Below are 12,689 nucleotides of genomic sequence, written 5' to 3' on the forward strand. Positions count from 1 at the left end.
GGGGTATGTCTGAGTCCTGTTATGAATTCCCTTTGGTTTTATTAATGCTGTTTGGAGCTGTTATTGTAGATGGTATCTTCCATTTTGTAGTAAGAATTTGGTGTGTAGTGGGGAGATGGCTTGAAAAACATATTCAAGGAGCATTAACATTGCATTACTTCACTCTTCCTGAATCGTGGGGCTTGTGCCAGCAAGACTTTGACATCCAATGGACTCTTGTTACCAAGTCCTGCTTGGGGAAAGGAGTATTCCCACCCCCTGCTGAGTTGGCTGGAAATTCGAGAGTAGGCCTTTTTTTTTTTTTTTTTTTTTTTTTTTTGCTAGCTTGTTTTTAGAAGCAGTTCATTCTTTGCAAGGGGACTCTTCTCACATGAGAGACATAAAATAGAGGCATCACTTTGCCTTCATAGGAAATGGACCAAACAATGCAAGATTGGTCTGAATTTGCAATGCAGTATTTAATTTCTGGTTTAATTAGATGTGTGTTTCCCTGTGCTCTGTAAGAATGCATAAGAAGTTCTATTCCCAGTCTTGTAGCCTCTTGTTTTATTGCTGTATTGTCCTTGGAATGAGTAATCAGAGCAGGGCTCCCACAGCTCTTTGGCATAAGGCTCTCAAAGAGTGGAAGCATCCAGAGATGGAGTGAGCCTGCAGAGACAGGAATACCCAGCCTGGCTTGTCAAGCATTGAAGGTTTCCTGGGCTTGGGGGTACCTGGAACCTGAAAGTCACAGCTTGGTGCAGAGCAGCCTTGCAGGGAAGTGTTTTGTGTGCATTGTTCCTGAGAGGAAAACCCGGGGGCACAATTATAAACAGAGCCTGCGTCACCAGCGGCTTTCTGGCACCGCACTCCAGATAGTGGAGGATGGAGTCCAGATCTCGCTTAAAAATAGAGAGGTCGTGTGTGTGCTCTGGGCAGGGTTGTGTGGAGGTGTCTGGCTGAGCATTGCCCCATGCTGAAGGAGACTTGGCAATGTGACTTATGGGGCAGGTGGAGAGCAGCATTTCCCCAGCCTTAGAAGAGTTGCTGCTGTCCCCAGCTATCCAGTGGGAAGTTCTAGAGGAGATGAAGCTGAATTGTACAGAGGTGCAGGGTGTAAGGCCAAGGCTGGGGGAAAAACTGGGAGATCTGATTTGTTAGCAAGGGGGAAAAAAGCTTACCATGTGGGTGGTCAAACAGAAACAGCCAGAGATTGTAGAAATATCTCTTGTTAAAGAAAATCCAAACTAGACTGAATTCAATGCTGAGGAATCGGGTCTAAGCTGGGATTTGATCCTGCTTTCTGCAGGAGGATGGACTAGAGGTTCCTTCAAACCTAAATGGTTTGTAATGTTCATTTGACCCTGGGAAAGTATGTTTCCTCTTCAGAAGAGATTTGATACTTACCTATTTGATCAGGGGAAGGACTGATGCTACAAGACTGTTATGGAACACATCCCCTGTTGATTGTAACAGCTTTGTGAGCAACTGAGTTGCAATGAAGGGAAACTTTCACATCTCTGAGGGTGCCTGAAGTAAATTTAAAGCTGGGGCAACACTGTGTTGTAAGTCTTCCTACCATGTAACTACTTCAAAGTGCTGTTGCACGTGGTAGGAGAACACTATCCTGCAGCCAGGATTTGATGCTGGTCTTGTGACTGTTTGGCATGACTGTTCATTGCTTAAGCAGATCTCTCTGCCAAGAGGATCTCTGGCTTCAGTTGCATTTGCCTGGGAAGAGGCATCGGTGCAATTCATCCCAGTCTTACTGGGAGAGCTGCAATGTCCTTACCTGGCTGCAGAGATTCAGTGAAATTGGAGACAAAGTGTGTAGGGACATGCTGTGTCCTCTGGTCAGTCCCCTGTCTTTCCATTCCTCCAATTAGCCTTGAAATAATTGGTTTGCATTAACTTCAGCTGAGATCTCAGCAGGTTTGTCTTTATTTTCAAAAATGGAAGCTTCATGTAAATTGTGGAAGTGTAGAAGAGATGGTATCCAGCCTCCTTTGAAAGCTGGTGCTGGGCTTTCATGGGGAGTGTGTCTCAAGTGCAGGAGTTCAGGCTGGAGCTGTGGATGCTGAAGGTACAGGCACCATGGATCCAGAGGAGACAACCTGGAAAATCAGGCTTCAGTAACTGAGTGCTTGGGGACGTTTTTATTTGGGTTATTTTAATCCTTTCAGAGGTTGGTTTTATTTCAGAAAGAGCCATTTAATCGTAGAAACATGAAAGAAGCAGGGGTTACAAAGGGTATGTTTCCCTCTTAAGGCGGTGTTTTCTAAAGTAGGTCGTGACCCTCTTATGCAGGAATTTTGCAGCTGCTATCCTAAGGCTTGGAACTATATCTGAGAGCCTTACAGAGGCAAAAGCAGGGGGTATTAAGCAGATCTTAATGCCCATTTGGGGTCTCCTTCCTCCCCATCATCCTTCAACAAAATGATCTCCTGCTTTTCAGGAATAAAGCAGCAAGCATTTGGCTGTGCCCGCTTTTCATTGTTTTGCTAAGCCCTTCTGTTGGGAGAGATTAACCAGGGAGCAAATTTTCTCCGAAAGAGGCAGAGCCTCAGCCCTGACCTTGATCAGTGTCTGAGCTGGGAGTGAGTGGGAGCCCAGCACAGGAACTTTAATTAACCCTGTGCTGCCCACGGCATCGGGACTGCAGCAGATCTGGGACTGCTGGGAGAGTTGGTTTGTCCAGGTTGTGCTACCCTGGCACAAACTGCCCTTGGGCTTTTTCCTGTCCACAGCAGCCCAGGAAATCTCTTCTCTTCCTGCTGTTGCCCACATATTTGTTACCTGCTCCTAAACTTTAGATAACTTCCTCAATGAGCTTTTCTTTTTCTCTCTGTTGGTGTCATCTCTCCCTGTGCTTGTTTTCACTTAGCAATGTGTTCAGCATCCTTGCTGCAGCTTCTCTCCTTTCTTTCTCTTGCCACCCTGGCATTTAACAAACAAACTGTGGCTGCAAAGCCTGAAGTGCCCACGTTGCCATGTTTCCTGAACTCTCCAGAGAAGCATGGGAAGCAGGCTTTGTTTGGTCCCAGAAGCTGCTGCTGCCACCAAAGAGCAGCTTGCTTGTGGCACATCGTGCTGCAGCTTGGCTTAATCCTCGCTTGATAGGCTTTTGAGATTTCATTGTTTCTCTGTAATTAGTGCTACAGAGGAGCTGAAAGAAATGACGAATTAGCAGGAGAGGGGGGAGCGGGGAGAGCAGGTGGTGATCGAACTAAAGAGAGCTGCCAGAAAAGTAGGAGCAGCAGGGAATTAAATGGGAGGAGTCTCGAGTTCAGATGATTCCCTGCCATGTGCCCAGAAGGATTTAGTTTGGGATTTCATTACTGTTCAAATAATGCCATCCACTCCTGACAGATCGGGTCCCTCTAGGCTGGGGCATTGTCCAGCACTTAGTGAAAAGCAGTTTTTGCCCTGAAGTCCTACTGAGCATTGATCCCCTGGACTCCAGGACTGGAAAGGAGCTTGAGTGGTCCTGCTTTTAATTAGGCTGCATCTATTGTTTCTGGTAGTAACATCCTAAAAGAATAAAACACAAAGCTATTCTTTGTGTGGTGACTTCTTTAAAGCCCTGCACTTCATCTTGTGAAGGACTTGGTTCCCAGTAATGATGTTGCATCTGGATTGTAAGAAGCACCTCTGCCAGTTGTGCTTACACAAACTGGGTTTAACTGGCACAGAAATCCTGGGATGTCATGCTGTGGGGGGAAGCAGGAGTGTGGTGACACCATTGAGTGTCTGAGATATCCAGAAAGAGTCTTTGAATACTGTGCTTCTGAGGACAGGTAGCTTTAGAGGTGTAAATACACACTGAGAATCCAGCTGGGGAGTGAAAAGGGTTGTGTATCCTCTGAGGTGCACAGTCATAGATTCCTCCAGCATCTGGCTTGTGTTTTCAGCCTCTATTACTATGCACTAAGACATCCAAAGAGAGAAATCATAATACTGGCACTTTGGATGTGTCAGCAGCAACATTTCTTCTGGGATCTAACTCTTTCCAAAGAACTGATACAGTGTTTGTTTTTTGTTCTGACTCCCAAAAGGCCATTGCTGTGGGGAGACCAGCAATTCTGGGAAGTGCAAACTCACTCCTGCCTCGTGTCACCACTTCTGTGTGTGTTGCTCTCTTTGTCTTGAGCCCTTGTGTTTTTACTTTCCCCCCCATTGAAGAAGCAGCAGAAACAAAGCCAGAGAAGCAGCTACTGAGGGGAGAGGAGTAGGTCAGGGCCACCCAGGATTCCAGTGAGTGGGAATTCATTTGTGCTGGGACTGCTGCTTCCCTGCTGGATTCCTGCACCTGCTGGGCACAGTGACTACAGGGAGTGCATTTGGAGGTTTGTTTTTGGGGTGTTTGTCCTGTGCTTAATGTTGTGTATTTCAGCCCTGCTCCTGGCAGTCTGACCAAACTCTGCTGTCAAAACCTCCCCTCCTTGCTCCTTCTGAGCACTTTCTGTTAAATATCTGCACAGACCTCTCCATCATCTGTTATTTGCTCTAGAACCTGCTTACAGCACTCCAACTTTGTTTTCAAAGCCTTTTGTAAATATTCTTGCTGTTATTGCTGTCCTTTTCCTAATAACTTTGTTTTGCCTTGTGCTGTAAATAGTCTCTGAAAAACAATATGTGTGCAAGTAATAAATGGCCTCAGTCTTGAACTTCTTAAAAACCCATTTGCTTTGGGAAATAATAAAGCTTTAGCAACATTAGCATTCTCTGTTCTGCACACTTCTGCCATTAAAATGTAAACTCCTGAGTACAGGGAGTCCTGGCAAGCTGATGCTGCTGGCCAGGGTGCTCTGGCCCTGCCATATAAAGTGAAGTCAAAGTCCTGCAGCTCCCACTGCAGCAGGTGCTGGTTGAAGATTAGAGGAGCAGAGTCCCACAGTTCAGGGCTTTTCCATTTATTGACTCAGAATGGAGCAGTTTTCCTCTGCCTTTCAGGGTTGAGTTTCTAACTCTTTCCCTCACCTGGAACCTGGTGTGAGAAGACTTTTGATGGTGACTCTAGGGATCTTCAGCAGCCTTTGTTTGAAAATGAAAGTTTTTGCTCCCAGTTCATGTGAATGTACTAGAAAAAAAATAAATCACAGAGCTTGCAAAAATGTGTTTTACCTGAATTGCAGAATCTGGAAGTAGTTTTTATAGTGTTAAAAATAGGCAAATCTGCTAAAATAGGTGTGTTACACCAAAATGCAGAATAGTTGTTTTTATTTCTCTTTATTTTTATTATCATTTTCCAGGTATTTGCAATATGAGCATTTGAGCTATTTTCCACATTTCTACCCCAATTTTATTACAGTGGATTTACTCCTTTCCAGTGAAGTGTGTAAATGTGGGGAACCATGAAGAAGGTAGAAAATAAAACAACAAGGTGTCCTGTTGATGAGAGGTGAATGTTGCAACAGCTTCTGGAAGCCAACAAAAATGAACTTAATGTGAAATAGATTTTAAGTCTCACTATTGGGAACTCCCTTGCACGTCAGAGGATATGATGGTGCTGGGTACTTTAAATCCAGAACTCCCTTCTTGTAGCAGTTTGAGGGGCTGTATGTTCAAATGTGCTATTTTTTCCCTATTGGAATTTAAATATTCTGGGGCTGTGGTTTTCAACCCAGAAACAGAGGCAGTGTGAGAGCTGGAGCTGAACCTGTTTGAATGGAACCCACCTCGTGTCTTTGCATAAAATGAGGAGAGATCAGAACAGCAGTCAGTGCATAAAAATATTTGAAAAATCTCATTAGTGTTGGTAGCAAAGAGTGGCTTGTTCTGACACTTTGGGTGAGCACATCAGGTTAGAAGTCTGTATGACCTCAGTGACATATCTTTAAAAGTCCATGAGTAGAATCACTCTTTTAGAAGGAAGCTGGAGTCTGGGGAGGGGTTTTGGGCTGCAGAGCTGTAATGATCCCTGGAAGGGACCATAAAGATCCGCTTGTTTTCCTTCACATGGTGGCTGAGCCAGCCCAGGGAGCTGCACAGTGGGGCTGCCTGGAGTGCTCTCAGTGCTTTTCACCTGGCTCTGCTGTCTGTGCTGTACTCAGAGTTTTGTTTGGCCTCCCTCCCTTGGTGCTGCAGTGTGTGAGGTGTTGGTAACTCTCTGTCTCCCCCCAGGCAGCGGAGCCACGGCCGTGGTCCAGGCCGCTTTCTGCGCTCCCAAGAAGGAGAAGGTGGCCATCAAACGGATCAATCTGGAGAAGTGTCAGACGAGCATGGATGAACTCCTGGTATGCAATCACAATTGTCTGGGGGTTGTGTTCCAGTTATTTCTCTTTGCCAAGTGTCTTAAAGAAAGTGTCACTCTCTTGAAGTGGGGTGAAGGTGAGGGAACTCGACTGACTTCATTAGGGGCAGCTCAGTTGTCCTGGTTGTGGGACATGGTACTTAAAATGTTAAAAAGATCAACTGTTGCAAAACTTCAGACTGTTTGTTTAGAGCTCAGCACTTTGTATAATCCCTTTGTTTTGAACTGAGTTAATGTGCAAGTGTGAAGCTCTGCTGTACCCACAAGAGCCCTGAAGTTTGAGGGGGATCCAGAGCTACATGCTTTCAGAACATTTAAAATTGAAGGAAATGGCTTTGCTTTCCTTTCCTTTCCTGTAGTTCTTTACATTTTTTCCCATTCACCTATAAAGAGAAAAGCTGAATGAATTAGCTGTTGTTCCTAATCTCTTTCTGGTACTGGTGCCAGCTAAAGGGATCACTGACATACTGCAAGCTGCCATATGGAAATCCCCATAATTCTGAGTTCAGGAAAGGAGACAGAGTCCTTTGGAGCTGCAGTGCTGTAATTTTCTGCTGCTCTGTGTCTCTTTCCTCAAGGTTGTCTCAATGAAAAACTGAATTTTGCAGTAGCTGTGGTAACTGAAATTTCCCTTTTCTCATCTGGCTCCTGTGTTGATGGGTTTGGTTTTCTTCTCTTTGTGTGTGAGCTGGTGCCTCTGTAGTGCAGTGGTTCTCTCATTCACCTCACATCTGGAAGGTCCCTGAATTTAAACAAGGCAGACACAGATTCCTGTGAACACTGAGGTGTCTCCACTAGAATGAGAGAGATCACTGGGGCAAAATTTTGCACAGTAAATACTGGCATTATGGAGATGAGGCCTGGTACCATCTTTTCTTCTGAAGCACCTCTCTAGGATTTTTATAATCCTGCCTTGTCTTTCTGTCCCCCCTCGACAGCTGCTGCAGTTTACCTCAGGCACTTGTTTTGGTGCTTGCAATTAAAAGGTAGAACAGAAACAGAATTTGGGAGTCTTGCTACCTCTGCACTTGTACAATCTTCAGCAAATCACCTGAGCCACAGTTCCAATTTCCATCTAGCATCTGATGGTATTTTTGTTGTTATGGGTATGTGCAAATCTGCCCTGGTTGAGAGGAAGGGCCCCATTCAGGCTGCCAGTGCTCCTGAGCAGGGCTGTGTGTGGGCCTGTGTTCAAATCCTCTTATGGCTCATGCTGGTGTAGGAGTTGAAGATCTCTTCTCACAGTTGGTCTTTTTGTCCTTATACCAACCCTTGGTGTCCTTTTCAAGCCTTTTGTGTGGCTTGCCCATACTGCCCTGTCTCAGGGGTGTTCCTGAGTGCATTGTCAGGGTGTAGTAATTGAGACTGGGATTCTTGGAGTAATTGCCAATTCTGACTAAAAACATCAGGTTCAGAAAGTGACACTGCAGAGACTTGAAGTGTAATTTTAGATAAGTACTTCTAATTGCACATTTTAAGTCTTGGCTGACCCATTCCTCACAATGATTTTTCCTGTTATGGGTGGGTCTGCAATGTATTGCTGTTGTCAGCTCTCCAGAGCTTCCACTTTTGTGACTGGATCTGGTGTGAGTCCTTCTCTGGGTTAAGTGTGCAGCTGTCAGTGTTCTTGAATTTAAAAGTCATGGAGGGGTGGAGGAGCACCAAGATGGTTCTGAGCTGTAGCAGCTTCCAGGGGCAGGGGTTGCTGAGGTGGTTGTGTTGTGTGAAAAAGTGTTTTCCCTGCTTTGTTCTGAATTTGTCAGTCTGTTGATCACCAGTGTTTCTCAGTGCAAGAGCCAAAAGAATGGAAGTTCCTGATTTCCCAGCTCTGTGTGCTTCACTTCTTTTTATCTTGTTTCCCTATCTGCTTCTACCCTAAAATAAATATTCTCAGTCTCCCTTCATGGTAGTTTTCCCAATTAGTTTAATTAACTTTTCTGAGCAACAACTTTGTATTGCAGGATTGTGCCTTCCCCACAAAAACCCCCCAAAGTTAACTATAGGTACTTGCAGGTTACAGTTGTTTTAAGAAGCAAATACAAAGACAGATATGATGAGTTCACACTGGGATGTGTTGTGCTCCTGCCTTGCTTTCTCCTCTCCCCCAGTGCAGTTAAAATCACAAACTGGGGCTTTCATGGGGCTCCTGTTGCTCTGAAGGCATTTGGGCACAGCAGCCAGCTTATGGTGAGCTCTGCTTTCCTGCCTGGGGTCAGGTGAGGACTCTCACTGCTCCCACTCATTGGGCAGTGTGGTAGTAAAGGGAAAATAGTGCTTAAATTACTTCATAATTATTTTTCTACAGTGCCTCACACTCCTAGATTTCTCTGTTGAAGCAAGCTTCCTTATTCCCAGAAGCTGCATAGCCAAGAGGGTAGAACTGCTTGGGAGAGGGTAGGGAGACCAGCAAACCATGCTGCCATCCTTAAAAAGGTGATTTGGTTCTTGTACACCTCTTTTAGTATCTGTGCTGCTTAGTGGTTTGCACCTGTAGTGCTTGGGATGGAGGAGAAGAGAAAGAAACACTTACTCTGCATTTCCCACTCCAAACTAACCTATCACCAGCTGGATGGATGAGTGGCCTTGAGCTTCCTTTAAGCCTTGCAGGTGTCCCAAGGCCAGGAAATCTGGGATCACATCCTTGCTTTGGAGATGCTGTGCTTAGACTAAGTGCTGTGACTTGGCTCATTAAAGGTATTGATCTTGATCCTTTTATCTCAATATACATTTGAGCTGTGTGGGTGGTCAGGAATAAACTGCACACTTTGCATATACTGTATGACATTCCAGGTTAATGCACTAAATTTATTTATTGCTCTGGGTATGGAAAATGCAGGAAGGGCCAGCTTTGTTGAATCATGAGCAGGCCAAGTGAAGGGCAAATTGCTGTAAAGAATGTAGACAGCAGGAGTAATGCTGTGCAGAGTTGTGCCTCCTTCTAACCCAGCTACTGAATTAGGTGATGTTTGTCAGGAATTTATTTCCCTGCCTCATTTTCAGCTTTTCTCCTGTACATTTCTGAATGCTCACAAATCTCTCCCAGCCTGCCTGTGGGATTCAGCTGACAGAAAAGCACAATGTAGCTTATGGGGATTCTTGCTCAGGGTGTGACTGGGAGTGGAGTGCAGGGAGAGGTGGTCAAATACAAATACATGTATTGTTGTCTACAAATGGTCTTGGACTTTTTGATTTTTAATTATTGCTGAAGTTCCACTTTTTATTTGTCTTGCAACCCTCAGTAGTTAACAACCACACTGGTGTGGGTTTGCAAACAGTCTGCTTGCTCATGTGTTGTGTTTCACAGCTGCACACCATTCAGAGCTGTGTTTTGCTCTCTTTTCCATTGTGGGATGCTGGTTGCCAATCCTTCAAACAGTGGTGTAACATCTGCCTCAAAATAACCACGCTTCCAACCCTTTCTTGTTTTAAAGAATTACTGATCTGAAAGGCCTTAAATCCCCCCTCTGTCCTACAAACTCTACTTCATTTTCATGTAATTAAAGCTGAGTTTTCCTTCATCCAGATGGAGACTTTTCTCTCCATGAGTAGCAGATGACGTGGCTTGTCAGCTTAGCAGCTACCAGCAATGTTGAACAGCAGAGAGGGAAACAGAAGCTATGGGATATTTCACATTGGGCTTTCCCAGCTAGGGGAAATGCTGCCTGTTTATTCCCTAGGATGATTCAACAGGAGACAGGCTCAGGAAAGAGCATGGCAGATGTGGTGTTGCTGTTCCTAGAAAGATTGCAGATTCTCCCTGCTCCACAGACTGATTGCCCTGGGCCTGGCAGGCTGCACACAGGAGGGGAAAGTGCTGCTCTTTCAGTGCTGTGGCCAGAGGGCAGCTGAGGAGGCTGAGGGAACAAATTGAGCTGCAGTTAAACAGAAATGTCCTTTAGAATTTCATGGAAATAACCCAGGGACCTTGCTGCCAATAGCATGGAGATCAAACATTGCGTGAGATTAAATAAATCAACCTATAGTTGAGAAGGTTAAATTAGATAGGATTTAAAAAAGGGATTATGAAACTCCCCTGGTTTAAATCATAAGCCAACTGTTAACTGCCCAGGCTTAGTCAGAAGTCTATCCTCTGGGCAGATAATGGTGTAACTGCTTTTTATAGGGCTTTTACACCTTCTTTTGAAGACTTGGACAGGATATTGAGCTGCCTTTGATCTGATGGAGCACTTCCTACAAGTGGTTTAACCAGACTATAAGGTTGTTGGGGACAAAGCAGCAGATTGCTGTGGAAGTAGTACAGATGTTTCATCCATGCCTGTCATCTGATGGGAATTGCCATTATAATTCCATTTCCAGGCCTGAGACCTTCATGCTTGCTCCAGGGAAAAGAAGTGCCCAAGTATCTGTGCCAGGGAATCTGATAAATGACATGTGGTTTCTGCATGGTTATTTGATCTGCTGAGTTCCTTGCATGTTGGGATTGCAGCTTAAGACTTAAACCTGTGCTGGGTACAGCTTGGTTGTATTGTTTATCAAAGCAGCAACAACAGAAGTCTTAATTACTGGATTGGTTTAGGTTTTGTTTTGGTTTTTTTTGTGTAAAGTTCACTATGAACGTCAGAATTAATGGTGGGTGAAATCCTGACCATCCTTTTCTTGGAGTGGGTGAGCATGAGATGGTGCATGTAAAGAATTTCAGAGAGTTTGCAGCTGTCTGTGGGCACTAATCCACTGAAAGCATTGCTGAGCTGTGAGCTCTGGTATTGATCTGAACAGCTGGAAGGATCAGTGATGGGTTAGCTGGGATGTGGGCAAAGCTGGCTGGCTTGTGTCTGTGAGAGGAGGCAGCCACTCACCCGTCTGCTTTTGGGCTGAAACCAACAAAAAACGGCCTTGTAGGAATTGCTGCACCCCAGCAGTTCAGGAGCACCTGCTTCCTTCAGTACATTGTCACTAATGATGAAGACTTTGAAAGAAGGAATGACTGAATGAGGCTGAAGAGCAGCCATTAAAATGGACAACTGCTGAATGACTTGCCATGGCACTATTTTGTTCCCATCTCTGAAGATTACTTAATGGATGAACTGGGTTTATCCCTTTCAGAATTGTTTCTTTTCCACTGTTGTTCTAGGGCTAATCTAACCCCTCTTCCCTCATGCCAGTTTAGCTCCTGTAGCACTGAAGGCAAGGAGTTGAACTGGATAATCCAAGGAGTGGGAGCTGAATCACAATCTCTGATTTTGTGCTTTTCCCCACCTTTTAAAAAAATATCTATTGAGTTAATTTTGATAGAAGAACATGTTTGGGTTTGGTTTTTATTTTTAGTTATGTTGCCACCTGAAAAGGCAAATGAATTATTATTGTCAGCTTTACAACATTTTAGCTAAACTGTTAAAGTTTCACTTGGAGCAGAATGTGAATGGTTATGGCTGCCTATAGGACTGCAGCTCTAAACCCTGCTTTAAAAGGATGAAGAGCAGCTTTAATGCCTTATCTCCCAGCTGAAATCTCATGGCATAAAATCTTGAAGCATTGGTGCTTTCAAGGGGTGATCACATCTGACCTGCTTTGATTTCTGCTCCAGCCATGCTTTCCCTCCCCACTTCTCCTATGGCTGTGATTCCCCTCAAACAGAGTAACCATGCTGGCAGCCCTCTGGGCTCCTCTGAAGTTGCAGGTAGCCACATGAAAGCACTCTGCTGCTCTGCTATCTCTCTGGAGTTCATGTCAACATGTAGGAAGTAAAACTAAATAAAGCATAATTTTAATCCTGGTAGTTGAGAGCAAGTGCCTCTGAAGCAAGCCTCAGGGGCAGATAAACACAGAGTAAAAGGTGGTGATGTGAAAAGAAAATACCATTAAGAAACTTGAGCTGGTAACTAAAACACAGCCTTACCTGCTCCTATTAATTCAAACTTCAATTGTGTGTCACTGGGCAAATAAACCCTCATCCAAAATAGCTGATCTCCAGAAGTATGTCTGACTTACAGGAGACTAATAGGTTGCTTATGATTCTAGATTATACTTCAGTGCACTTTTATGACTGTTTTGCAAGCCTTGAAATGTTTCTTTTATTGCCTGAAAACATTTGTCAGAACCCTTAATGGAAGCCATGGAGGCATTTAGAGCTAATCCCAGTCTATTTGCTTTTGGTATTTGACAATACAGATATTAAAAATATCTCACCCAGGGTGAGCATGTAACCATTTCCAAACCATTGCCTTTGTCTAGACTTGTTTTTGTCGGGAATTCATTCTCCATAGCTGAGCAGAAAGCAGAGGAATTTCTGGGAATTGGCAGCAGGGCTGTCTCTCATCACTGAGGCCTTGGAGGGTGAGGCTGTTGGGTGGGAGAGCTGCTCATCACCCCCTGCATCTGTGGCTGCCTTGGGGTCTGCACCAAGTGACCATGGCTGCTGGCAGACAGGCAATAGAGCAGCCTGAATAAATTATGGAAATCACTGAGATTTTTATTTGCAGTCTTCCAATGTAGTGTT

At 44.6% G+C, this 12,689-nt stretch overlaps 1 protein-coding gene across 2 annotated transcripts in view; it reads left to right on the forward strand.

Moving 5' to 3' along the window:
• The window catches only part of OXSR1 (oxidative stress responsive kinase 1), an 88,356-nt gene that overhangs the window by 13,143 nt on the left and 62,524 nt on the right, over positions 1 to 12,689 (forward strand). The window contains exon 2 of one of the 2 annotated variants that reach the window (XM_005491423.4): positions 6,103 to 6,215. The exons of the other annotated variant lie outside the window; for it this stretch is intronic. Coding sequence (XP_005491480.2) covers positions 6,103 to 6,215 — 113 coding nt within the window. The remainder of the gene's footprint in view (positions 1 to 6,102; positions 6,216 to 12,689) is intronic. 2 annotated transcript variants of the gene reach the window in all.

The sequence above is a fragment of the Zonotrichia albicollis genome, chromosome 1 (assembly GCF_047830755.1).
Source record: "Zonotrichia albicollis isolate bZonAlb1 chromosome 1, bZonAlb1.hap1, whole genome shotgun sequence".
NCBI lineage: Eukaryota > Metazoa > Chordata > Aves > Passeriformes > Passerellidae > Zonotrichia > Zonotrichia albicollis.